General features: G+C 43.7%; 1 protein-coding gene across 4 annotated transcripts in view; it reads right to left on the bottom strand.

The window, feature by feature from the left end:
* The window catches only part of SLC12A7 (solute carrier family 12 member 7), a 408366-nt gene that overhangs the window by 37837 nt on the left and 344174 nt on the right, over positions 1-26355 (bottom strand). For all 4 annotated transcript variants that reach the window (XM_040432155.1, XM_040432156.1, XM_040432158.1 and 1 more), the window contains 2 exons: positions 25443-25638; positions 21390-21559 (listed from right to left, as the gene is read on the bottom strand). In XM_040432155.1, the coding sequence (XP_040288089.1) occupies positions 21390-21559; positions 25443-25638 (366 nt within the window). The remainder of the gene's footprint in view (positions 1-21389; positions 21560-25442; positions 25639-26355) is intronic.

Below are 26355 nucleotides of genomic sequence, written 5' to 3'. Positions count from 1 at the left end.
ATGGTGAAGCCCTCCTTGCACTAAAGGGCTAATTTGAATATTAAAAAATGTTTTAAATCAGGTGAAGCACAGCTGTGTGTCTATGCAAACAGTTTGAGAGGGAGGTTCTCTAGTAACAGATTTCCTTTAACCACTACCAGGTCAGGTCATTTACCCCCACTTCTTGACCAAGCCTAATCTTGCAAATCGGACATGTGTCACTTTATGGGGTAATAACTTTGGAACACTTACTTATCCAAGCCATTCTGAAAATGTTTTCTCATGACACACTGTACATGAAGTACAATGTGTCATGAGAAAACATTTTCAGAATGGCTTGGATAAGTAAAAGTGTAGTCATAAATTTGAGTCGATATGTTTTACATTTATTTATAAAAAAAATCCCAAATTTACAGAAATTTGTTATTAACATTCACCATATGTCTACTTTACATTAGCACTGTTTTGTAAATGGCATTTTATTTATTTTTTATATTATATTTTTATTCATTTCCAAAACTGACTTTTAGAACCAAATCAGTTTTAAAGTCACTTGGATGGACTTACATCAGAATAGCACACCTCTAAAATGATTCAAAATTCATTTTAGAAACTTTGTTAATCTTTAAGTGTTACAAAGGAATTAAAGCAAAATCATGGTGGAATTTAAAATTTTTTCCCCAGAATTTCCATTTAAATGCATTTTTCCTCCTGTAACAGCAAATGTTAACAGCAAAATGAAACTTTTTTTTTGCAGTTTACACCTCATATGTTGTCACAAACTGCTGTACGGTCACACAGCAAGGTTCAGAAGGGAAGGAGAATCATATGGTTTTTAGAGAGAAGATTTGGGTATAATGGTTTTTGGGTGCTAAGTCATATTTAAAGAGACCCTGAGGTACCCCTACAGTGGAAACCCCCCAAAAATGACCCAATTTTGAAAACTACACCAAAGGAGTTTTTCAAGGGATGTAGTGAGGACTCTGACCTAAAAGTTGTTTCATAGAATTTAGAAACACTTGGCTTTGAAAATCAAATATTATATATATATAGATTTTTTATATTTTTTTTACAATAAAATGTTACTTTAGGCTATAGTTTTTCATTATCACGAGGGGTAACAGGGAAAAATCACCCCCATAATTTGTTAGCTTTTTTTCTTTTGAACACGGCAACACCCCATATTTTCTCATGGCAGATTTTGCTGGAATGGTTTTCGGGTCTTCACGTTTGAAGAGAACCAAAACATAAAGCAATCTAGCTGCACCAGAATTAAAATCACCTTATTTAGAACATTAAAAAGTCACAGGTAACGGCAGTGAGTACAAATGACACATTTCATTCGACTAATCGATCTTAACAATCATGTTATGATTAAGATTGCTTAGTCGATTGAATGTTTTAACTAAAGCAGAAGGAGATTTACATTTTCATTCTGGTGGAGTTGGATTGCTTTTTGTTTTGGTTCTATTGCCTACACATGATGGAGTGGAATCCGTGCACCTGGAACATCCCTTGGCTAGATAGCTGGTGAATATACTATTTCACATTTGAAGAGACCCTAAAGGTACCCCTACAGTGGAAACCCCAAGAAGTAACATTTTGGAAATTACACCCCTCAAGAAATTTATCGAGGGATTGTCGTTCGTATTTTGACCCCACAGGCCTTTGCTGTAACACTTTGCTGCGAAACATTTCATTTCTTCCAATAAAAAGATTAAATGATTTAAAGGGCTTCTGTCACCCCCAAAACACATTTTTCATTTTTGGGCTTGTTAAAATCCTTATTGCACGACTATTCCCTATATAGGGCTCTTACCTTGGTCTGTGGCTTCGTTTCATTAAAAATCGATCTTTTAAAATATGCAAATGACTTCGCTACCAGCAAGTAGGGCGTCTACTTGCTGGTAGCCGCTGCATCCTCCTTTTAAAAAACCGCCCCCTCCTCCAGTTGATTGACAGGGCCAGCGAGCGCTCTCCTCCTCCGGCTGGCCCGGTCAGCATTTCAAATCCCGCGCCTGTCTTCATTCGGCGCAGGCGCTCTGAGAGAAGGACGATCGCCCCCTCAGCACTCCCTCAGTGCGCCTGCGCCGATGACATCACCGAAAGAGAAGACGTCATTGGCGCAGGCACTGAGGGAGTGCTGAGGAGGCGAGCGTCCTTCACTCAGAGCGCCTGCGCCGAATGAAGACAGGACCGGGATTTGAAATGCTGACAGGGCCAGCCGGAGGAGAAGAGCGCTCGCTGGCCCTGTCAATCAACAGGAGGAGGGGGCGGTTTTTTAAAAGGAGGATGCGGCAGCTACCAGCAAGTAGACGCCCTACTTGCTGGTAGTGAAGTCATTTGCATATTTTAAAAGATCGATTTTTAATGAAACGAAGCCACAGACCAAGGTAAGAGCCCTATATAGGGAATAGTGTTTTGGGGGTGACAGAAGCCCTTTAACCCCAAATTTTTCTTTTTCACAAGTGGTAATAGGAATTTTGGTACACCATTTTCCTGATTACAACAATCATCAACTGCTTTTCGGGCACACTGTAGGATTCAGACAAGAAAGAGCACCATATGCATTTCAGGTCTAGTTTAGTAATCCACACAACACTGGTCAACACTGGACTTCACATAGCGGCAGCCCCAGTGGTTAGTTTTTGTCTATTATCTTGGCAACCAGTAGCCAAGAACATCCTTCTCTTTACTCCCCTCTGTCTTAAACAGTGGTTTATTAGTTATACATGTACTGTATGTAGAGGGTGGGCGATATGGCCTAAAATCTATATTGCGATATAATTTAAGGCATTTGCGATATATATCGCGATATATTCTATATTTCGGTGGGGTTAAACTCTTCTTTTTTTTTTTTTTACTTCTTAGGGGCTAGAACTCTTGTCCTATTCACCCTGATAGAGCTCTATTAAGATGAATAGGACTTCACACACTCCCTGCTGCTCTGTGCATAGTGCACACAGCATCAGGGAGCTGACTATGGCAGCCAGGGCTTGAGTAGCGTCCTGGCTGCCATGGTAACCGATCAGAGCCCCGCGATTACACTGCTGGGGCTCCGATCAGAAGCTGCCACCCTGGGGCCACTACCACCAATGATTTAATCGTGTGATGGGGGGCCGCAATTAATATAATACTTAGAAGAGGGGGAGTAAAAGGGAGGGGCTGTGGCCACTGCGCCACCAATGAATATAGTTAATATGCCTGTATACAAACGTAGCCTGCATGTGCCGGCCATATCCCATACCTGGCCATGTCCCTCCAGAGCCAGTGCCATCAGCCCGCAAGCCCCATGACATTTGCCATCATCTGCCTCAGACATGACATGTCCCCCAGAGCCAGTGCCATCAGCCCCCAAGCCCAATGGCATTTGCCATCATCTGCCTCAGACATGACATGTCCCCCAGAGCCAGTGCCATTAGCCCCCAAGCCCCATGGCATTTGCCATTATCTGCCTCAGACATGACATGTCCCCCAGAGCCAGTGCCATTAGCCCCCAAGCCCCATGGCATTTGCCATCATCTGCCTCAGACATGACATGTCCCCCAGAGCCAGTGTCATTAGCCCCCAAGCCCCATGGCATTTGCCATAATCTGCCTCAGACATGACATGTCCCCCAGAGCCAGTGCCATTAGCCCCCAAGCCCCATGGCATTTGCCATCATCTGCCTCAGACATGACATGTCCCCCAGAGCCAGTGCCATCAGCCCCAAGCACAAGGCCTCAGACATAAAATGTCTCCCAGAGCCAGTGCCATTAGCCCCCAAGTGCCATCATCTGCCTCAGACATGTCCCCCAGAGCCAGTGCCATCAGATCAGCCCCATGGCCATCCTTTGCAAATAGATTCCCCCCCAACCCGATCCTACAGCCCCACCCCCCGAGAAGAATCGCTATATTTACTTTTCCTGCAGGGTGCTCGGCGAGTCGGCAGTCCGCAGGTGTCGCGTCTTCTTCCCAGCATGCATTGCAGGACCTGACGTCACACACAGTGTCAGCCAGCGGGCTGACGCTGTGTGCACGCCAGGCCCTGGCCACTCCAGTACAGCGTGGTGCGGACTCGGGAGCCAGAGCCACGGAGCGGTGAGAAGATTCTTCAATACACTACCTCTCCGTGGTCATATCGCGGTCCGGCGATATATATGCGATATGGACAAAATCTGTATCGTTGAACTGATTCATATCATGCATATTGCATATATCGTCCACCCCTAACTGTAAGTCAGTTATATCTTGTGATACAGCCTCGGTGTTGTCCATTGCTTAGTTACCACCCCTAAGGCCCCTTTCACACGGGCGAGAATTCCGCGCAGGTGCAATGCGTGAGGTGAACACATTGCACCCGCACTGAATCCGGACCATTCATTTCTATGGGGCTGTGCACATAAGCAGTGATTTTCACAATTGTGCGTTTTTCACGCAACGCAGGCACCATAGAAGTGAATGGGGCTGCGTGAAAATCGCAAGCATCCGCAAGTAAGTGCGGATGCGGTGCGATTTTCACGCATGGTTGCTAGGTTATAAAGGAACATGGTTATAAAGGAAAATAATAGCATTCTTAATACAGAATGCTTAGTAAAATAGGGCTGGAGGGGTTAAAAAAAAAAAATATACAAAATAATTTAACTCACCTCATCCACTTGTTCGCACAGCCCGGCTTCTCTTTTGTCTTCTTCTTTGCTGTCCAGGAGGAAAAAGTTCTGTGGTGACGTCACTGCGCTCATCACATGGTCCATCACACGATCCATCACCATGGACGTCACCACAGGTCCTTTTCCTCAAAGAAGAAGAAAGAAGAGAAGCCGGGCTGCGCGAACAAGTGGATTAAGGGGAGTTAAATTTATTTACTTATTTTTTAACCCCTCCATCACTATTTTACTAAGCATTCTGTATTAAGAATGCTATTATAAGGGAAAATAATAAAATCTACAGAACACCTAACCCAAACCAGAACTTCTGTGAAGAAGTCCGGGTTCAGGTCTGGGTACCAAACATGCAGATTTTTCTCACGCGCGTGCAAAACGCATTAAAACGCTTTGCACTCGCGGGGAAAAATCCCGCATGTTCCCGCAACGCACCCACAATGCCTGTGTGAACCCAGCCTTACAGTGACATCATGCTTCTCCTGCACAATCTGCATATTACTCATGCGGGACCTTCTGCTGCCTCGTTGCTATGCACGTCACTGTGGTACCACCGTTTAGAATGACGACATTCTTTCTCTGCTGGCGATCTTACCGCCACTCAAACGGGACCTTTGTTCCTGCGTGATGACTGCCACATGCGATTCATCATGATACCAAACACTGCCTTAGCCACGTTCTTGTTAAAAGTGATGCATGTTCCTGGCCTTCACATGGAAATCACTCGCATTAAGTTTTGACCATCTATATTACATCTGTATTGAGAGCATCTATACTTCTATATGGATTTGTGTAATCCTCACAATTGCATGATTATTCTAATGAGGTGAGATACACACCTTCTTTGGGTACTTATCTAAGGAATACTATGTACACTATCACAATGCTTGAGATTCATCAAAACTAGTGTAAAGGAAAATGTTGCCCATAGCAACCAATCAGATTCCACCTTCACAGCACCTTTAGAAAATGAAAGGATGAATCTGGTTGCTATGGGCAACTAAGCCAGTGTTTCTTTACATCAGTTTTGATAAATCTCTCCCTTTAAAATGAAACATCACTATGTTTGCTGCTTGTTGGTGAATAAAATAATACTTCTTTGAAGTGGACGAGTGCTGCAGATTTTCTATCTTCATTCACCTGACGGGGTACATCATGTGATATTTTAGAAGCTGGTTGATGCGAACGTGGCAATACCAAATACAATAAATGGCTTGATAAGGGGAAAGGAACAATTTTTTACACTTGAATTTTTTTTTCTAAAACACTTTTATTTGTAATTCACACTTTGCGCCCTCATCAGGTATATCAGACCTTTGAGGGACATTTAACATGACATTTTTTTTTCTTTATTGCTGATTTCTTCTGTAACTTGGGCTCATACAGTGGCCCCTGTTACAGGGGGAATACAGCCCCCGACAAAGGCTGTACAGCACTGTACAATCTCAGTGCAGAGTTTATCTGGGTCTGAAGATTCAAGACCCCCAGCGGTCACATGACTGCTGGGACTGGATACAGGAAGCGACATAGCACTTTCTGATCTTTATACACAGGGCTAGTTTACCAGTGTATAGAGTCACAGAGAAGGCAGGGATGTTGATGGGTCTCAGCACTTGTTCTGTCTTCTCCTGTTGCTCTCCAAGCACTGAGCCCTGTTATCTGTGCCTGTGCTGTATCTCCTGCTCTCAGAACTTGATCAGTGTATCTCCTGCTGCACTGGGCAAGCACCAAGACCAGCAGATATTGCGTGGAAGGATGACAGATATTAGCACTTGGAGAGCAGCAGGGAAACACAATAACTGATGTATAGATCCAATCCAGGGGAAAGGACTAAAGGTGAAGAGGTAAAACAAAATGGTGCTTCAAGGGCTTTGGTCAGGCCCTCAGTCGTCCATTTAGGTCATTAGCATATGACAAAAAATGTGTTTTTCTCAACAATGGGGCCACAGATATTCATAATACACTGCGCTCCAATAATCCAAATGTATTATTGTACGTGTGAGATACACGCTTTAGATACTGCTGTGCTATTCTGGTATTAAAAAAACACCCATTTTGGGCAAAATACTTAATTTGCGGCCTTGTCTGCATCGGTCAGTGTGAAATTCAAGCGTTATATACTGCTGTCATATTCTGTTAGTAAAAAAACACTCATTTTGGGCAAAATACTTAATATTGCAGCCTTTGCTGCATCTATGATTGTTAAAAACAAGCTTGAAATACTTCAATAATTTTTTGGGTTTTAAAAAACACCTATTTTTGGCAATACCCTCCATTTGGGGCCTCTGCCGCATTAGTCAGTGTGCAATTTAAGCTAGAAATACAGCAATAATTTTCTGGGTTTTAAAAAAACACCCTTTTTGGGCAAAATACTAAATTTTACAGCCCTTGCTGCATCTGTACGTGTGAAATTCAAGCGTTATATACTACTGTCATATTCTGTTATTCAAAAAACACCCTTGGGCCAAATACTTAATTTGCGGCCTTGTCTGCATCTGTCAGTGTGAGATACACACTTTAGATACTGCTGTGCTATTCTGGAATAAAAAAACACCCATTTTGGGCAAAATACTCAATTTTACAGCCTTTGCTGCATCTGTACGTGTGAAATTCAAGAGTTATATACTGCTGTCAGATTCTGTTATTCAAAAAACACCCATTTTAGGCAAAATACTACATTTTATAGCCCTTGCTGCATCTGTACGTGTGAAATTCAAGCGTTATATACTGCTGTCATATTCGGTTATTAAAAATACACCCATTTTGGGGCAAAGTACTTAATATTGCAGCCTTTGCTGCATCTGTGATTGTTAAAAACAAACTTGAAATACTTCAATAATTTTCTGGGTTTTAAAAAACACCCATTTTTTGCAATACCCTCCATCTGGGGCCTCTGTCGCATTAGTCAGTGTGCAATTTAAGCTAGAAATACAGCTATAATTTTCTGGGTTTTAAAAAACACCCTTTTTGAGCAAAATACTCAAATTTTACAGCACTTGCTGCATCTGTACGTGTGAAATTCTAGCGTTACATACTGCTGCTATATTCTGTTATTCAAAAAACACCAATTTTGGGCAAAATACAAAATTTTACAGCCCTTGCTGCATATGTATGTTTAAAATTCAAGCGTTACATACTGCTGTTATATTCTGTTATTCAAAAAACACCAATTTTGGGCAAAATACAAAATTTTACAGCCCTTGCTGCATATGTATGTTTGAAATTCAAGCGTTATATACTGCTGTCATATTCTGTTATTCAAAAAAACACCCATTTTGGGCAAAATACTTAATTTGCGGCCTTGACTGCATCTGTACGTGTGAAATTTAAGCGTTATATACTGCTGTCATATTCTGTTATCCAAAAAACACCCATTTTGGGCAAGATACTTAATTTGCGGCCTTGTCTGCATCTGTCAGTGTGAGATACACGCTTTAGATACTGCTGTGATATTCTGGTATTAAAAAATTCCCATTTTGGGAAAAATACTTAAAGAGGACCTTTCACCAGAATAAAAACATCTAAACTAACTATACAGACATGTAGAGCGGTGCCCAGGGATCCCCCTGCACTTACTGTTATACCTGGGCGCCGCTCCGTTCGCCCGGTATAGCCTCCGGTAACTTCATAGTTAGGCTCCACCCAGGGGAACCTCCAGGCGTCTCATTCTCCCATGCTGTAGCGCTGGCCAAATGCAACGCTCAGCTCATAGCCTGAGAGAAAAAAAAAACTCTCAGGCTATGAGCTGAGCGCTGCGATTGGCCAGCGCTACAGCATAGGAGAAAGACGCCGTCAGGTTCCCCTGGGTGGAGCCTAACTATGAAGATACCGGAGGCTATACCGGGGGCGAACGGAGCGGCGCCCAGGTATAACAGTAAGTGCAGGGGGATCCTTGGGCGCTGCTCTACATGTCTGTATAGTTAGTTTAGATGTTTTATTCTGGTGAAAGGTCCTCTTTAATTTGCGGCCTTGTCTGCATCTGTACGTGTGAAATTCAAGCGTTATATACTGCTGTCATATTCTGTTTTCAAAAAACACCAATTTTGGGCAAAATACTTAATTTGAGGCCTTGTGTGCATCTGTACATGTGAGATACACGCTTTAGATCCTGCTGTGCTATGACATGATTTACATGTCATAAAGGTAATTTTTTGTTTTTCAATTAAACTCATGGATGGTATTGTGTCTCAGGGCTCTTTGGATCACTAAAATCAATCTCAAACACCTGTGATAATTAGTTTGTGAGGTGAGCCCAGTTAAAGGAAAACTACTTAAAGAGGACCTTTCACCTGAAAATGAAAGTTAAACTAAAGATATAGCCTTACATGCCCCCATTATTGCTTATTCAGTCATTCATTTTTCAATCAGTGCCCCGTTTGTCCGTGCTGCCCCCTGGGCGGGCCTTCAAAAGTTCTCCCGGGTGTGTCATTCTTCTCCCTGGCATGAAGCGCATCCAATCAGCGTGCTCCGCTCTCAGCCAGGGAGAAGACGCTCCAGTTCTCGCAAGATGGCGCCGGCTCCAGATGGATGAAATCGCTCCAGTTCTCGCGGAGCACAATGATTGGATGCGCTCCGTGCCAGGGAGAAGAATGACACGCCCGGGAGAACTTTTGAAGGCCCGCCCAGTTGAGCCGAATGGCTCATTAGTAGAGTTGAGCGAACACCTGGATGTTCGGGTTCGACGAGTTCGGCCGAACTTTCGAAAAATGTTCGGGTTCGGGATCCGAACTCGACCCGAACTTCATCCCGAACCCGAACCCCATAGAAGTCAATGGGGACCCGAACTTTTGGGCACTAAAAAGGCTGTAAAACACACCCGGAAAGGGCTAGAGGGCTGCAAAAGGCAGCAAAATGTAGTTAAATCCCCTGCAAACAAATGTAGATAGGGAAATGATGAGTTAACATAAAATAAATAAAAATTAAACAATATTAATTGGAGTGAGGTCCCATAGCACAGAATCAGGCTTCAAGTCACCCACCAATGGAGAAGGTCACTTACTATTATTTTGACCACAGCACCCAGACAAAGGAGAGAGGTCCCACAGCAGAGAACCAGGCATCATATCACCCACCACAGGAGTAGGCCACCATTTAGTTACTTTGACCCCTACACCCAGACGGAGGAGAGAGGTTACACAGCAGAGAATCAGGCATTTAGATCACCCACCACAGGAGTAGGCCACCATTGAATCAGACCCCGGCAACCATGTCAGATGGCACAAGCATAAGCTTTATATCAATCAGCACAGGAGAAGGCGACTTTGACAGACTTTGACCCCTACACCCGGACGGAGGAGAGAGGTTTCAAAGCAGAGAATCAGGCATTTAGATCACCCACCACAGGAGTAGGCCCCAATTTAATGGGACCCCGGCAACCATGTCAGATGGCACAACCATCAGCTTCATATCAATCAGCACAGGAGAAGGCGACTTTGAAAGACTTTGACCCCTACACCCAGATGGAGGAGAGAGGTTTCACAGCACATATTCAGGCATCATATCACACACCACAGGAGAAGGCCTCTTTCAGTGATTTAGGCCTTTGGACCCAGACAGAGGAGAGAGGCACCACAGCACATATTCTGGCATCATATCAGCCACCACAGGAGAAGCCACCATTGAGTTACTTTGACCCCTGCACCCAGGAAGAGGAGAGAGGCCCCACAGCACATATTCTGGCATCATACTAACCACCACAGGAGAAGCCACCATTGAGTTACTTTGACCCCTGCACCCAGGAAGAGGAGAGAGGCCCCACAGCACATATTCTGGCATCATATCAGCCACCACAGGAGAAGCCACCATTTAGTTACTTTGACCCCTGAACCCAGGAAGAGGAGAGAGGCACCACAGCACATATTCTGGCATCATATCAGCCACCACAGGAGAAGCCACCATTTAGTTACTTTGACCCCTTCACCCAAACAGAGGAGAGAGGTTCCACATCAGAGAATCAGGCATCATATCAACCACCACAGGAGTAGGCCACAATTTAGTTTATTTGACCCCTGCACCCAGGAAGAGGAGAGAGGCCCCACAGCACATATTCTGGCATCATATCACACACCACAGGAGAAGGCCTCTTTCAGTGATTTAGGCCTTTGGACCCAGACAGAGGAGAGAGGTCAGAGATTAGCTTCATATCCCCCAGCACAGCAGAAGACCGCTTTATTTGACTTAGGCCTCAGCACCCAGACAGAAGACAGAGGTAGCATGGCAGAGGTTATGGCTTCATGTCACCCGTTAGTTTAACCGGCCACTTTCATCTGGTTAGGCCCCGGCGCCCAGACAGAGAAGAGTTTCATTCAACTGTGGGTTTCATAAAATTTGTATCAAATAAAGAAGTGGCCCGTAGCACAACAAGACATGTTTTAGGCAGTTAATAAGGACTACTCTGCACAAGGGAGGGACAGGTCCTGTGGGATCCATGCCTGGTTCATCTTTATGAAGGTCAGCTTGTCCACGTTGGCTGTGGACAGGCGGCTGCGCTTGTCAGTAATGACGCCCCCTGCCGTGCTGAATACGCGTTCAGATAAAACGCTGGCCGCCGGGCAGGAAAGCACCTCCAAGGCATAACATGCTAACTCTGGCCACGTGGACAATTTCGAAACCCAGTAGTTGAATGGGGCCGAACCATCCGTCAGGATGTGGAGGGGTGTGCAGACATACTGTTCAACCATGTTAGTGAAATGCTGCCTCCTGCTAACACGTTCCGTATCAGGTGTCGGTGCAGATAGCTGTGGCGTGGAGACAAAACTTTTCCACATTTCTGCCATGCTAACCCTGCCCTCAGATGAGCTGGCCGTGACACAGCTGCGTTGGCGACCTCTTGCCACTCCTCTGCCTTCACCTTCCACCTGTTCCCCTGTGACATGTGGGAATGCTCTCAAGAGCGCCTCTATCAGCGTGCGCTTGTACTCGCGCATCTTACGGTCGCGCTCCAGTTCAGGAATTAAAGTGGGCACATTGTCTTTATACCGGGGATCCAGCAGGGTGGCCACCCAGTAGTCTGCACACGTTAAAACGTGGGCAACTCTGCTGTCGTTGCGCAGGCATTGGAGCATATATTCGCTCATGTGGGCCAGGCTACCCATGGGTAAGGACAAGCTGTCCTCTGTGGGAGGCGTATCGTCATCGTCCACCGTATCCCCCCAGCCACGCACCAGTGATGGGCCTGGGCTGCCACCCCGCTGTGAACTTGCGTCATCCTCGTCCCCCTCCACCTCCTCCTCCTCATCCTCCTCGTCCTCCAGTACAGTGCCTTGGCTGGCGACTTGTGAACCTGTCCTCTGCTGCTTAAACAAACCTCCCTCTGAGCCACTTCGAACAGACTGGCCCGAAAGTGTTAGAAACGAGCCCTCATCCTCCTCCTCCTCCTCCACCTGGGCCACCTCCTCTAACATCATTGCCCTAAGTGTTTTCTCAAGGAGACATAGAAGTGGTATTGTAACGCTGATAACAGTGTCATCGCCACTGGCCATGTTGGTGGAGTACTCGAAACAGCGCAGCAGGGCACACAGGTCTCGCATGGAGGCCCAATCATTGGTGGTGAAGTGGTGCTGTTCGGCAGTACGACTGACGCGAGCGTGCTGCAGCTGAAACTCCACTATGGCCTGCTGCTGCTCGCACAGTCTCTCCAGCATGTGCAAGGTGGAGTTCCACCGGGTGGGCACGTCGCATATGAGGCGGTGAGCGGGAAGGCCGAAGTTCCGCTGTAGCGCAGACAGGCGAGCAGCGGCAGGATGTGAACGGCGGAAGCGCGCACAGACGGCCCGCACTTTATGCAGCAGCTCTGACATGTTGGGGTAGTGGTGAATGAACCTCTGCACCACCAAGTTCAGCACATGCGCCAGGCAAGGGATGTGCGTCAAACCGGCTAGTCCCAGAGCTGCCACGAGATTTCGCCCATTATCGCATACCACCAGGCCTGGCTTGAGGCCCACCGGCAGAAACCACTCGTCGGTCTGTTGTTCAATACCCCGCCACAACTCCTTTGCGCTGTGGGGCCTGTCCCCCAAACATATGAGTTTCAGAATGGCCTGCTGACGTTTACCCCGGGCTGTGCTGAAGTTGGTGGTGAAGGTGTGTGGCTGACCGGATGAGCTGGTGGAAGCAGTGGAGGAGGAAGCCGAGTAGGAGGAGGAGGCTACAGGAGGCAGAGAATGATGCCCTGCGATCCTAGGGGGCGGAAGGACGTGCGCCAAGGAACTGTCCGCCGGGGGCCCAGCCGCCACTACATTCATCCAGTGTGCAGTTAGTGAGATATAGCGTCCCTGGCCGTGCTTACTGGTCCACGTATCTGTGGTTAGGTGGACCTTGCCACAAATGGCGTTGCGCAGTGCACACTTGATTTTATCGGACACTTGCATGTGCAGGGAAGGCACGGCTGTCTTGGAGAAGTAGTGGCGGCTGGGAACCACATACTGCGGGACAGCCATGGCCATCAGCTGTTTGAAGCTGTCTGTGTCCACCAGCCGGAATGACAGCATTTCAAAGGCCAGCAGTTTAGAAATGCTGGCGTTCAGGCCAAGGGCTCGAGGGTGACTCGGGGGGAATTTGCGCTTCCTCTCTAAGGTTTGAGATATTGAGAGCTGAACGCTGCTGTGTGATATAGTGGAGACGCTAGTTGACGGTGGCGGTGGTGGTGGTGTCGGTGGCACATCCTCTGTTTGCTGCTCGGCAGGTGGCAACATTCCTCTCGAGGCGGAAGCCGAGGCAGCAGCGGTAGAGGGAGCAGGGGGAGCCTCAGCGAGTGCCTGGTTTTTAAGGTGTGTACCCCACTGCAGTTCATGCTTTGCATGTAGATGCCTGGTCATGCAGGTTGTGCTGAGGTTCAGAACGTTAATGCCTCGCCTCAGGCTCTGATGGCAGAGCGTGCAAGTCACTCGGGTCTTGTCGGTAGGACATTGTTTAAAGAAGTGCCATGCCAGGGAACTCTTTGAAGCTGCCTTTGTGGGGCTGAGTCCCTGTTGGCGATGTCCAGTAGCAGGCGAACTCTGGGGGCGGCGGCTCGTCTGCTTTGGCCCCCTGCTCCCTCTTTGGCTTCGCTGTTGTCTCGGTCTCACCACTACCTCTTCCTCTGAACTGTGAAAGTCATCGCCACGACCTTCAGTCCATGTGGGGTCTAAGACCTCATCGTCCTCTGCATCGTCTTCCACCCAGTCTCCCTCCCTGACCTCCTCCTGTTCAGTCTGCACACTGCAAAAAGACGCGGCAGTGGGCACCTGTGTTTCGTCATCATCAGAGAGTCGGTGACTCTGCTGTGGTTTTCCCATGTCCTCTTCATCTGGAGACATAAGTGGTTGTGCGTCAGTGCATGGTATGTCTTCCTCCACTGGGGAAGGGCTAGGTGGACGCCCCTGGGAAACCCTGGAAGCAGAGTCTTCAAACAGAAGAAGAGACTGCTGCATAACTTGTGGCTCAGACCGTTTCCCTGATATGCTTGGGGGTGATGTGACAGACTGATGGGCTTGGTTTTCAGGTGCCACCTGTGCGCTTTCCGCAGAAGACTGGGTGGAAGACCATGTGGTGAACGTGCTGGAAGCACTGTCGGCCACCCAATCGATTAATGCCTGTACCTGCTCAGGCCTTACCATCCTAAGAGCGGCATTGGGCCCCACGAGATATTGCGGTACATTCTGCCGGCTAGTTGAGGGAGTTCGTTCCCTACTGTGTGCGCCTGGGGCCGAACGGCCACGTCCTCTACCAGCAACAGAGGCTCCACGGACACCACCACGACCGCGTCCTCGTCCCTTAATAGTATTTTTCTTCATTGTTGCGATTCAACTCGCACCACAATGAAATATATTATTTTTTATAAGCAAAACCCCCTCACTGGAATACTTTCAGTCTTTTGACTGTATGGATTACAGATGGAATGACTGTTATATGTGAGTACCGCTTTCTTTGACAGATTCTAGTATGGGTACATATATGTTTTCCCAACCCCAGCACATTAGTTTGCTAATTCCAGATGTATGAAACGCAGGCCTAACTGTATCTAGTATATTGAACGCCAGATAAACTAACTTGGCCTTTTTTAAATAAAAAAAATCCCCTCACTGGAATACTTTCAGTCTTTTGACTGTATGGATTACAGATGGAATGACTGTTATATGTGAGTACCGCTTTCTTTGACAGATTCTAGTATGGGTACATATATGTTTTCCCAACCCCAGCACATTAGTTTGCTAATTCCAGATGTATGAAACGCAGGCCTAACTGTATCTAGTATATTGAACGCCAGATAAACTAACTTGGCCTTTTTTAAATAAAAAAAATTCCCTCACTGGAATACTTTCAGTCTTTTGACTGTATGGATTACAGATGGAATGACTGTTATATGTGAGTACCGCTTTCTTTGACAGATTCTAGTATGGGTACATATATGTTTTCCCAACCCCAGCACATTAGTTTGCTAATTCCAGATGTATGAAACGCAGGCCTAACTGTATCTAGTATATTGAACGCCAGATAAACTAACTTGGCCTTTTTTAAATAAAAAAAAAATTCCCTCACTGGAATACTTTCAGTCTTTTGACTGTATGGATTACAGATGGAATGACTGTTATATGTGAGTACCGCTTTCTTTGACAGATTCTAGTATGGGTACATATATGTTTTCCCAACCCCAGCACATTAGTTTGCTAATTCCAGATGTATGAAACGCAGGCCTAACTGTATCTAGTATATTGAACGCCAGATAAACTAACTTGGCCTTTTTTAAATAAAAAAAATTCCCTCACTGGAATACTTTCAGTCTTTTGACTGTATGGATTACAGATGGAATGACTGTTATATGTGAGTACCGCTTTCTTTGACAGATTCTAGTATGGGTACATATATGTTTTCCCAACCCCAGCACATTAGTTTGCTAATTCCAGATGTATGAAACGCAGGCCTAACTGTATCTAGTATATTGAACGCCAGATAAACTAACTTGGCCTTTTTTAAATAAAAAAAATTCCCTCACTGGAATACTTTCAGTCTTTTGACTGTATGGATTACAGATGGAATGACTGTTATATGTGAGTACCGCTTTCTTTGACAGATTCTAGTATGGGTACATATATGTTTTCCCAACCCCAGCACATTAGTTTGCTAATTCCAGATGTATGAAACGCAGGCCTAACTGTATCTAGTATATTGAACGCCAGATAAACTAACTTGGCCTTTTTTAAATAAAAAAAAAATTCCCTCACTGGAATACTTTATGGCTTTTCACTGTATGGATTACAGGTGGACTGGTATTAGTAGGGGTGACACAAGCACACCCAAGTCCCTGATGTAGGATTTCTATGGCACAGACCACTATTACAAGTGATTAATGGACGTTGGGAGAGATTGTGCTGCAGCACTAGTCCCAAGATGGCCGCCGCCTATCAGCCCAGTAACATGTGCCACAAAATGGTCTGCACAACCTTTAAAAAAAATAGCCTTGGACTGTGCTGCTAAATCGCTATTGGTCTGAATCCCAGGTGTAGATGTCTGACTTGTTTGGAGCTTTGGAATGCACACTGTGGCAGCTTCTGCTGCAGCACTACAAGTCGCAAAATGGCGGCCGGCGGTCAGCCCAGGTACATGTGGATGGAAAAATCACTCTGGCCACTCTAAAAATAGCCAATCCCTATCAAAAAAGCAGCTCAGCTGCAGTTGTTCAGATGAATCACAGGTGGAGGAGAGAAATTTGCTTCCAGTTATTCAATTATCCCTGCCTATTCTCGCCCTAGCATCAGCTGCGTCTATCCCTGTTCTATTCACATCGGGAGTGAGCACGTCCCGACGTACGCACAAGCTTATAAAGAGGCTGAGTCACATGCTGCACTTGGCCAATCACAGCCTTGCCAATAGTAGGCATGGCTGCGATGGCATCTTAGGGCAAGTAGTATGATGCATGTTGATTGGCTGCTTTACAGCCTTTCAAAATGCGCCAAAATACATGCCGAACGACGAACCCGAACCCGAACTTTTACGAAAAAGTTCGGGTTCGGGTCCGTGTCACGAACACCCCAAAATTCGGTACGGACCCGAACTATGCTCGAACTGTTCGCTCAACACTACTCATTAGCATACAAGGCGGCAAATATTCTGGGGGGCAGCGCAGACAAACGGGGGCACTGATTGAAAAATGAATGACTGAATAAGCAATACCGGGGGCATGTAAGTAAGGCTATATCTTTAGTTTAACTTTCATTTGCTGGTGAAAGGTCCTCTTTAAAGACGTTCCACATTATTAGGCAGGCCACCGGTTTCAAGCAATATGGGAAAGAAAAGGGATCTCTCTGCTGCAGAAAAGTGTCAAATAGTGCAATGCCTTGGACAAGGTATGAAAACAGTAGATATTTCACGAAAAACTTAAAGTGCTCATCGTACTGTAGCTGATTAAGAGCATAGACGGGTATTTGCAGATAAAGGCATAAGGAAGGACCCTCGCCGTACATGTACGGCACTGGTGGACGTGACTCAAGGACGAGCGCCGTACATGTACGGCGAGCTGATCGGGCGAGTGCAGGAGCTGCGCACACCCGATCAGCAGCACAGACCCGGCAGTCACTGACAGCCGGGCCCTTGCTGCATACGCCGTCATGGGTGAAAACACCAATGCCAGCGTGTTAACCCCTTGTATGCCGCAGCCAAAATTGAAAGCGGCATACAGAGGGTTCGCGGAGGGTACGGGTGCACTCCGCTTCCCCGCCACTGCATAGGCATCGGAGCTTGCCTTCTATGGAAACCTGTGAGATCCAGCCCTTAGGCTGGGTCTCACAGGCATGCTGTCAGCATAAAAGCTGACAGCCAATGCATTACAGTACAAGAAAACCAGACATATTGGGTATTGCCGCGTCCATAACGACCGGCTCTACATAATTATCACATGATCCACCCCCTCACCTGAAAGCCGTAGATAAAATAAAATAAAAACTGTGCTAAAACAATCATTTTTATGTCACCTTACATCACAAAAGCGATCAAAAAGGCGTATGCCCCCCAAAATAGTACCAATCAAACAGTCACCTCATCCCGCAAAAAATGAGCCGCTACATAAACAATCTGGCAAAAAATAAAAAACTATGGCTCTCAGAATATGGAGACACTAAAACATGATTTTTTTTTGTTTCAATGCTTTTATTGTGTTAAAAGTGGAAAAAAAAAAGTTAAAATATTATTAGGTATCACTGTGTCCGTAACAACGTAACCCCTTAGGTGAACACAGTAAAAAATTAAAATAAATAAAAAGATAAAAACGGTGTCAATAAAGCCATTTTTTGTCACCTTACATCACAAAAAGTGTAATACCAAGTGATCAAAAAGTCATATGCACCCTAAAATAGTACCAATCAGTCATCTCATCCTGCAAAAAATGAGACCCTACATAAGACAATTAACCAAAATAAATAAATAAATCTATGGCTTTCAGAATATGGAAAAAAAAATAAAAAGTTGTCATATTTGGTATTGTCACATCCGTAACAAAATGCTCTATAAAAATAACACATGATCTAACCTGTCAGATGAACATTGTAAATAACAAAAATAAAAACAGTGCCAAAACAGCAATTTTTTGTTACCTTGCCTCACAAAAAGTGTAATATAGAGCAATAAAAAATCATATGTACCCTAAAATAGTACCAACAAAACTGCCACCTTATTCCATAGTTTCCAAAATGGGGTCACTTTTTTGGAATTTCTACTCTAGGGGTGTATCATGGGTCTTGTGACATGGCAACTTAAAATTATCCCAGTGAAATCTGCCTTTCGAAAACCATATGGCATTCTGTTTCTTCAGCGCCCTGCCGTGTGCTCGTACAGCAGTTTATGACCACATATGGGGTGTTCCTGTAAACTACAGAATCATGGTAATAAATATTGAGTTTTGTTTGGCTGTTAACCCTTGCTTTGATAGCGGAACAAAATGGATTAAAATGGAAAATCTGCCCAAAAAGTTAAATTCTGAAATTTCATCTACATTTTCCTTTAATTCTTGTGAAACACCTAAAGGGTTAACAAAGTTTGTAAAATCAGTTTTGAATCCCTTGAGGGGTGTAGTTTCCAAAATTGTGTCACTTTTTTGGAGTTTCTACTCTACAGGTGCATCAGGGGGTCTTCAAATGTGACATGGCAACTTAAAGAGGACCTTTCACCGATCCTGACATTGTGAACTAAGTATCATGACATATACAGCGGCGCCCAGGGATCTCACTGCACTTACTATTATCCCTGGGGGCGCCGCTCCGTTCTCCAGTTATGTCCTCCGGTATGTTCGGGGACTTGGTTATAGTAGGCGGAGTCTGCCCTTGTTCTGCTGGGCGTCTCCTTCTCCTAGGCTGTAGCGCTGGCCAATCGCAGCACTCAGCTCATAGCCTGGGAGGAAAAAAAACTCCCAGGCTGTGAGCTCTGCACTGCGATTGGCCAGCGCTACAGCCTAGGAGAAGGAGACACCCAGCAGAATAAGGGCAGACTCTGCATACTATAACCAAGTCCCCTAAGTCTCCGCCTACTATAACCATGTCCCCGAACATACAGGAGGACATAACGGGAGAACGGAGCGGCGCCCAGGGATAATAGTAAGTGCAGTGAGATCCCTGGGCGCCGCTGTATATGTCATGATACTTAGTTCACAACGTCAGGATCGGTGAAAGGTCCTCTTTAAAATTATCCTAGTGAAATCTGCCCTCCAAAAAACATATGGCGTAACTTTCCTTCTGTGCCCTGCCGTGTGACCGTACAGCAGTTTACGACCACATATGGGGTGTTTCTGTAAACTACAGAGACAGGGTAATAAATATTGAGTTTTGTTTGGCTGTTAACCCTTGCTTTGTAACTGGAAAAAAAATATTAAAATGGAAAATCTGCCAAAAAAGTGAAATTTGGAAATTGTATCTCTATTTTCCATTAAATCTTGTGCAACACCTAAAGGGTTAACAAAGTTTGTAAAATCAGTTTTGAATACCTTGAGGGGTGTAGTTTCTTAGATGGGGTCACTTTTATGGAGTTTCTACTCTAGGGGTGCATCAGGGGGGCTTCAAATGGGACATGGTGTAAATAAACCAGTCCAGCAAAATCTGCCTTCCAAAAACCAAACGGCGCACCTTTCACTCTATGCCCCGCTGTGTGGCCATACAGTAGTTTACGGCCACATATGGGGTGTTTCTGTAAACGGCAGAGTCAGGGCAATAAAGATACAGTCTTGTTTGGCTGTTAACCCTTGCTTTGTTAGTGGAAAAAATGGGTTAAAATGGAAAATTAGGCAAAAAAATGAAATTCACAAATTTCATCCCCATTTGCCAATAACTCTTGTGCAACACCTAAAGGGTTAACGAAGTTAGTAAAAATCAGTTTAGAATACCTTGAGGGGTGTAGTTTATAGAATGGTGTCATTTTTGGGTGGTTTCTATTATGTAAGCCTTGCAAAGGGACTTCAGACCTGTAGTGGTCCCTAAAAATTGGATTTCTGAAAAGTTTCAAGATTTGCTTCTAAACTTCTAAGCCTTGTAACATCCCCAAATAATAAAATATCATTCCCAAAATAATTCAAACATGAAGTAGACATATGGGGAATGTAAAGTCATCACAATTTTTGGGGGTATTACAATATATTACAGAAGTTGAGAAACTGAAACTTTTAAAAATGCAAACTTTTCAAAATTTTTGGTAAATTAGGTATTTTTTTAATGCAAAAAAAATATTTTTTGGACTTCATTTTACCAGTGTCATGAAGTACAATATGTGACGAAAAAACAATCTCAGAATGGCCTGGATAAGTCAAAGTGTTTTAAAGTTATCAGCACTTAAAGTGACACTGGTCAGATTTGCAAAAAATGGCCTGGTCCTTAGGCCTCCTGCACACGGCCGTATTTTTTTCCCGTTTACTGGCCGTTTTTTGCGTTCCGTATACGGTCTGTATACGGAACCATTCATTTCAATAGTTCCGCAAAAAAAACGGAATGTACTCCGTATGCATTCCGTTTCCGTTTTTCCGTTCTAACATAGAACATGTCCTATTATTGCCCGCAAATCACGTTCCGTGGCTCCATTTAAGTCAATGGGTCCGCAAAAAAAAACGGAACACATACGGAAATGCATCCGTATGTCTTCCGTTTCTGTTCCGTTTTTTGCTGAGCCATCTATTGAAAATGTTATGCCCAGCCCAATTTTATCTATGTAATTACTGTATACTGTATATGCCATACGGAAAAACAGAACAGAAACGGAAACACAACGGAAACAAAAAACGGAACAACGGATCCGTGAAAAACGGACTGCAAAACACTGAAAAAGCCATACGGTCGTGTGCAATAGGCCTTAAGGTGAAATAAGGCTGTGTCCTTAAGGGGTTACGGACACTTGAGGTTGAAACATGTAAGTATACCTCTGTACCGTTATGCTGGGCGGTTTACCACATGGAATAAAAAGATTTCATTAAGCAGTGGTAAACATCTTTTTCTATATTCATCTTCTCCTCCAAGGTGGGGTTGGAGGAGTGGAGGAGGGAGAATCATTTGAAGGACAGATACTCTCCCTCTCTAATTTTCCCATGGTTAGTAGCAGTTTTTGAGGGCTTAAATGACTGGGATAGAAGTTAATTATGAAATATAAAAACTATTAAACTCTATTATTGTAAATAACACTCCATCAGATGGTAGAAATCTATCTCTGTAATGCCACCATTAACCCCATTAAAAGTATGGATGAAATTTAAAGTTCTTAAATTAGACCTCAAAGTAATGAATCACTTCTATATTACTGAAATATGTGGAAAAATTAAGCAGACACCTTATGTTGGCGCAACAGAAAAGGCAGCAGCATCAGCATTCCACCATCATGAACAATCCACCACACATCAATATTTCCTTCAGCAAAACGCTCCTGATTGGTAGGGAATGTATCTATATTTTTGGCCACAAGTAAAGCTTGTTGAGCTGTTGTTGCATCTCGTACAGTATCTGTGGAAATAGTTAAAAAATAGTGTTCCCTATTAAGTGAATAGTGGTGGCCTGGTCATGTAATACCAATGGATAATTAATCCATCACTTACTCATTTTGAGTTCTCTATGGCATTTAAACACTGGCTACAATCAACGTAGTTTTACTATACAGGTGTCACTAACACAACATAGTGGGCCACTAATGGTTCAAAATTTCTGTTCTATTATATCTTTACATTAGAGCTTTATTTTTCTGATCTCTAGCTCATGCATGGACACAGAAAATGGCTACCTTCTAAAGGGAATTTGCTGTATACTGTTTATACTTGTAGCTCCATACCAACAGTATACAGCAGGCACTTTGGATAACATGTAATGTATTTAAGTAAGAAATCAGTCTCTAAAAGTGTTCCCTTAGGGTACTTTCATACTAGCGTCTTTAGAATCCGGCAGGCAGTGTACAAACGGAAAGGCTTTTTTCTCAGATCCGTTAGGCGGATAATCCGGTATAATCCGGAATAACAGATCCGGTATTTATATTTTTCAAAGATCAAAAGACCGGCGCATGCGCAGACTGGAAAGCCGAATCCGGCGATGCGGCAATTTCCGGAACACTCGATACCGGATCCGGCATTAATACATCTCTATGGAAATTAATGCCGTGCGGTATTGTTCTGTGATTTTGGACGGAAAAAATACTGCAGCATTGCTTTCCATTCAGAATGCATTAGGACAAAACTGATGCGTTTTTTTCCGGTATTGAGACCCTTTACCGGATTTCAAAAACTGAAAAGAATAACGCTAGTGTGAAAGTACCCTTAGAGGCTCCGAAAATTCAATCTTCAGTGCTCTAATTATTTTTTTTTTCTATTTTTTGGTTCTCAGGCTGTCTCTGGTCTCCCTGCCTCAGACTCCCTCAATCTGCCTTGCATTTCATATGCTCCTTACTGCATTTCCCCCTCTATTTTCTGAGCGTGTCTCTGGCTAGCGCTGGAAAGATTAGGAAGACATACAGGGCTACAGCAATCAGCATTGAAAGTACACAGTAACCAAGTACAATTACTAGTTGGCACCGATTGCTGCAGCCTTTCTCCTCTTTAACGTCTTAGCGCTAACCAGAGAGGTGCTGGGAAGATACAGCCATGCACTGCTGCCAGAGATCGGAACTGGCAGCAGATAAAATGCAGTATGGAGAATATAATATTAGTTTTGTAGTAAAAATAAATAAATCAGACATGCAAGGCAGGGGTAGTGAGGCTGGGGCAGGGAAAGCAGATGCAGGCTGAGAATCCTGTCTCTGCAGCTTACAGTTACACTGAAAACTGAATTACCTTAGCAACACTCAAAGGGTTGCTTAGGAACCAATTCAGAGGCTGTTTTATAATAAAATTTAACATAATCCCTTAATAGAGTATATTAGAAAAATTTTAAATCACTGCCCCTACACATTACAAAAAATAAATGAACTGACAGGTACACTTTAAAGTGGAATTGCCTTTTAATTTATTATAATGTGTAGGGGCATTTAGCGTGTTTTTGTAATATACTTTATATTTGGAATTACATATGTACACTTTTATTGGAAAGCTGCACGTAAAGTGTTTCCTCAGCAATGCTTTGCTTTGTTAGGCCTCTTTCACATGAGCAAGTTTTCTGTCCAGGTGATGCATGAATCAAACACATAGCACTGAATCCTGACCCATTCATTTCAATGGGTCTGTGTACATGAGCGTGGTTTTGCACGCATCATTTCTGCATTCAGGAAAAATTGTAGCATCTTCTATATTCTGTGTTTTTCACACAGCTCTGGTTCCATGTAAGTGAATATGGCTTGCGTGAAAAACTGATTGCACCTGCATGGAAAACACTAAAACACTGAATGAAATAGCAGACAAAACTGACTGAACTTGAATGCAAAACCATCAGCTTTTTTCCTGAACAGATCCTGACAAAACAGATCCATATCATTTGTGTGAAAGAGGCCTTATGGAAAATCTGTCTTTACGTCTACTGAAGTGTGAAGACTAGTAACTATAAGCTGCAGAGGCAGATTTCTCAGCCTGCCTCAGCTCTCCCTGCCCCAGCCACTACCTCTCTACATGTGTAATATATTTTACTTAAAACAAGCATGATTTTACAAGTTTCCTTTGATCTAATGCTAGAGCTTATTGCTGACAGCAGTGCTCCCATCTTGCTAGCAGCAGATCAAATAGGTGAGAAAACGTATAAAATCATAGCTTTTGATTAAGAAATATTTTGCATATATGGAAGCAGCAGCTGGGGCAGGGAGAGCAGAGGCCAGTTGAGAAGGTACAGTTATCCGACTTCAGTATTTAGTAAACGCTGGAGACATAATTTCCTTAGCAATGCTCAGAATGTTACTAAAGAGACTCTTTAAATGCAGTTTTGTAATAAAAATGACACTAAGTATTAGGCTAGTTTCACACATGCGGCATAGCAATCCAGCACAGCCTGACTGAGTTCTCTGGATCCAGCATAGCCGGATAGTGTAGCGGACCCCACTGACTAAAATGGGAACCGTCAGGATCTGGATGCCCCCTGGCATAAAATGACAGGATTTGGCTAGTCAAAAATAGCTGCACGCAATGTGTCTTGTCTGGCCGAATCCTGACATTTATACTAGGGAGTAGTGAGATCCCTACTGGTTCCTATTATAGTCTATTGGGTCCGGCAGGCAAGCAACACTATCCGGCTATGCCGGATCCAGAGAACTCAGGCAGGCTGTTCTCTGCTGGAACAGCCTGCTGGATTGCTGTCGCGTATGTGTGAAAGTAGCCTTACAAATACACTTAGTCACTACCCATCACATGAAAAAAATGTAATTACAGAATACCGAAGTTACAGAATAGTGATTTAGACTGATCAATCACCTTTAAAGAATACCCCTAAAGCTCCTATGTGGACTGTACCTAGTAAAATCTATTATCCGCAAAGTAAGAAATCGCCTTTAATCTGACAACTTAAAAGTAAATGTCAATAATACTATGAACACTTAAAACTATAATAAGTTCAAACTACTTTTTTTAAAGGGGTTCTCCAGGAATAAAAAAAAAATGAAAATACTTAAATATTATTTTATAATAAATATATTCACAAATACCTTTCATTACTTAGAATAGCTTGTTTTGTCTAGGGAACAATGATTAGGAGAAATAAAATGGTAGCTGTCCTATCAGTACACACAAAACCTTTCCTAATCACATAGGAGAAAAATTTACTTCACCACAATGAGCCATAGTGCTGCCTCATCCTCCTCCCCGCTCTGCTGGTCAGAAATCATGATCCTGAATAAAGGTGAATCTCTGTGGCAATAGAGATGATGAGGAGACATGAGAGGAGGGTGAGGTGTTGCTAATGAGCAGCAGTCTCCATTACCAAAGCAACACATTACCAAAGTCTGTAATGTCTGTCCTCTCTGTACTTAAGGTCTCCTCATGAACTAAATTCCCTAGAGATTCAGCTAAAGTTCTTATCATCTATATTCAGGATCATAATCCCTGACAATTAGAGCAGAGAGCAGGATGAGGCAGCTCTTTACTTAAGTGTTGTAAAGTAACTTGTCCACATGTGTGATCAGGACAGATTTTGTGTGAACTGATGGGACAGCGGCCATTTTGTTTCCCCTGATTGCTCCCCAGACAAAATGAGCCATTATAAATAATGAAAGGTATTTGAGAATATATTTATAAGAAAGTAATATTTAAGTATTTTCATTTTCTTAATTCCTGGAGAATCCCTTTAAGTATACGGCCAGGACTTTCCCCAAGTCCATTCCTTCAAATCTACAACACTATCACATCTTTAATATTTAGAAATTTCTTGCAGAATTTTACAAACTGTAAACTAAGTCAGGACACAACAAACAAAAAGCAGAACCCACCAACAAAAGGTTTCCAGCTGTAAGGATTGTTCGGCTGTTTCCATGAGTGGGGCCAAGCCATTAGTACAGTGTTGTGCTTCATGGCCCCAAGACCAGCTGCCTGAATCAAGTGTGACATCCCATCACGAACACTGGGAGACACAACTAACTGACAAAATCCTTTTGTCTTTTCAGAAGTCATTAAAGCTTTTACATTCTGCGGCAGAAATGGAACATGTACAGAATTAATCACAGGATTTAATCCTTTCAGCCCCAAGCGGTTTTTCATTTTTCAGTCACACACCCTCCCACAGACATAATTTTTTTGTTCTGTTCACATAACCGTACGAGGGTTTGTTTGCAGGACTAGTTGCACAATGGCATAATATAATATTGCATAAAATGTAGTTGGAACCTGGAAAAAAAAAAATCCAAGTGGCGTGGAATTGGAAAAAAACCCGGATAATTTTATGGGTTTCATATTTACGTTGTACCCAATGCACTAAAACTTACCTGTGCCTTTCATTTTCCGGTTTAGTACGATTACAGCAATACAACATTTGTATAGTTTCGTCTACGGAGCAGTTTTAGGGCTCATTTTTTGTGGGGTGATCTGTAGTTTTCAGCTATACTATTTTGCAGTGTGTGACTTTTTGATCACTTTCTATTAAAATTTTTGGGGAAGGTGAATTGATCATTTATTTATTTTTTTCCGTTATGGTGTTCACCGTAGGGGACAAATACTTATATATTTTAATTGTTCGGGCATTTTGGGATGTGGCTGCGCAAATTATCTTAATTTTTTTTATTTATTTTTGTTATGGGTAAGGGGAGGAGTGATTTAAATTTATATATATATATATATATATATTTTTTTTTTTTTTTTAAAGTTTTGTTAACCTTTTTTAAGCCCCCTAGGGGATCTGAACAAGTG

The sequence above is a fragment of the Bufo bufo genome, chromosome 5, assembly GCF_905171765.1.
Source record: "Bufo bufo chromosome 5, aBufBuf1.1, whole genome shotgun sequence".
Taxonomy (NCBI): domain Eukaryota; kingdom Metazoa; phylum Chordata; class Amphibia; order Anura; family Bufonidae; genus Bufo; species Bufo bufo.
The sequence above is the reverse complement of the archived record's forward strand: the minus strand, read 5'-3'. Positions and strand labels throughout refer to the sequence as shown.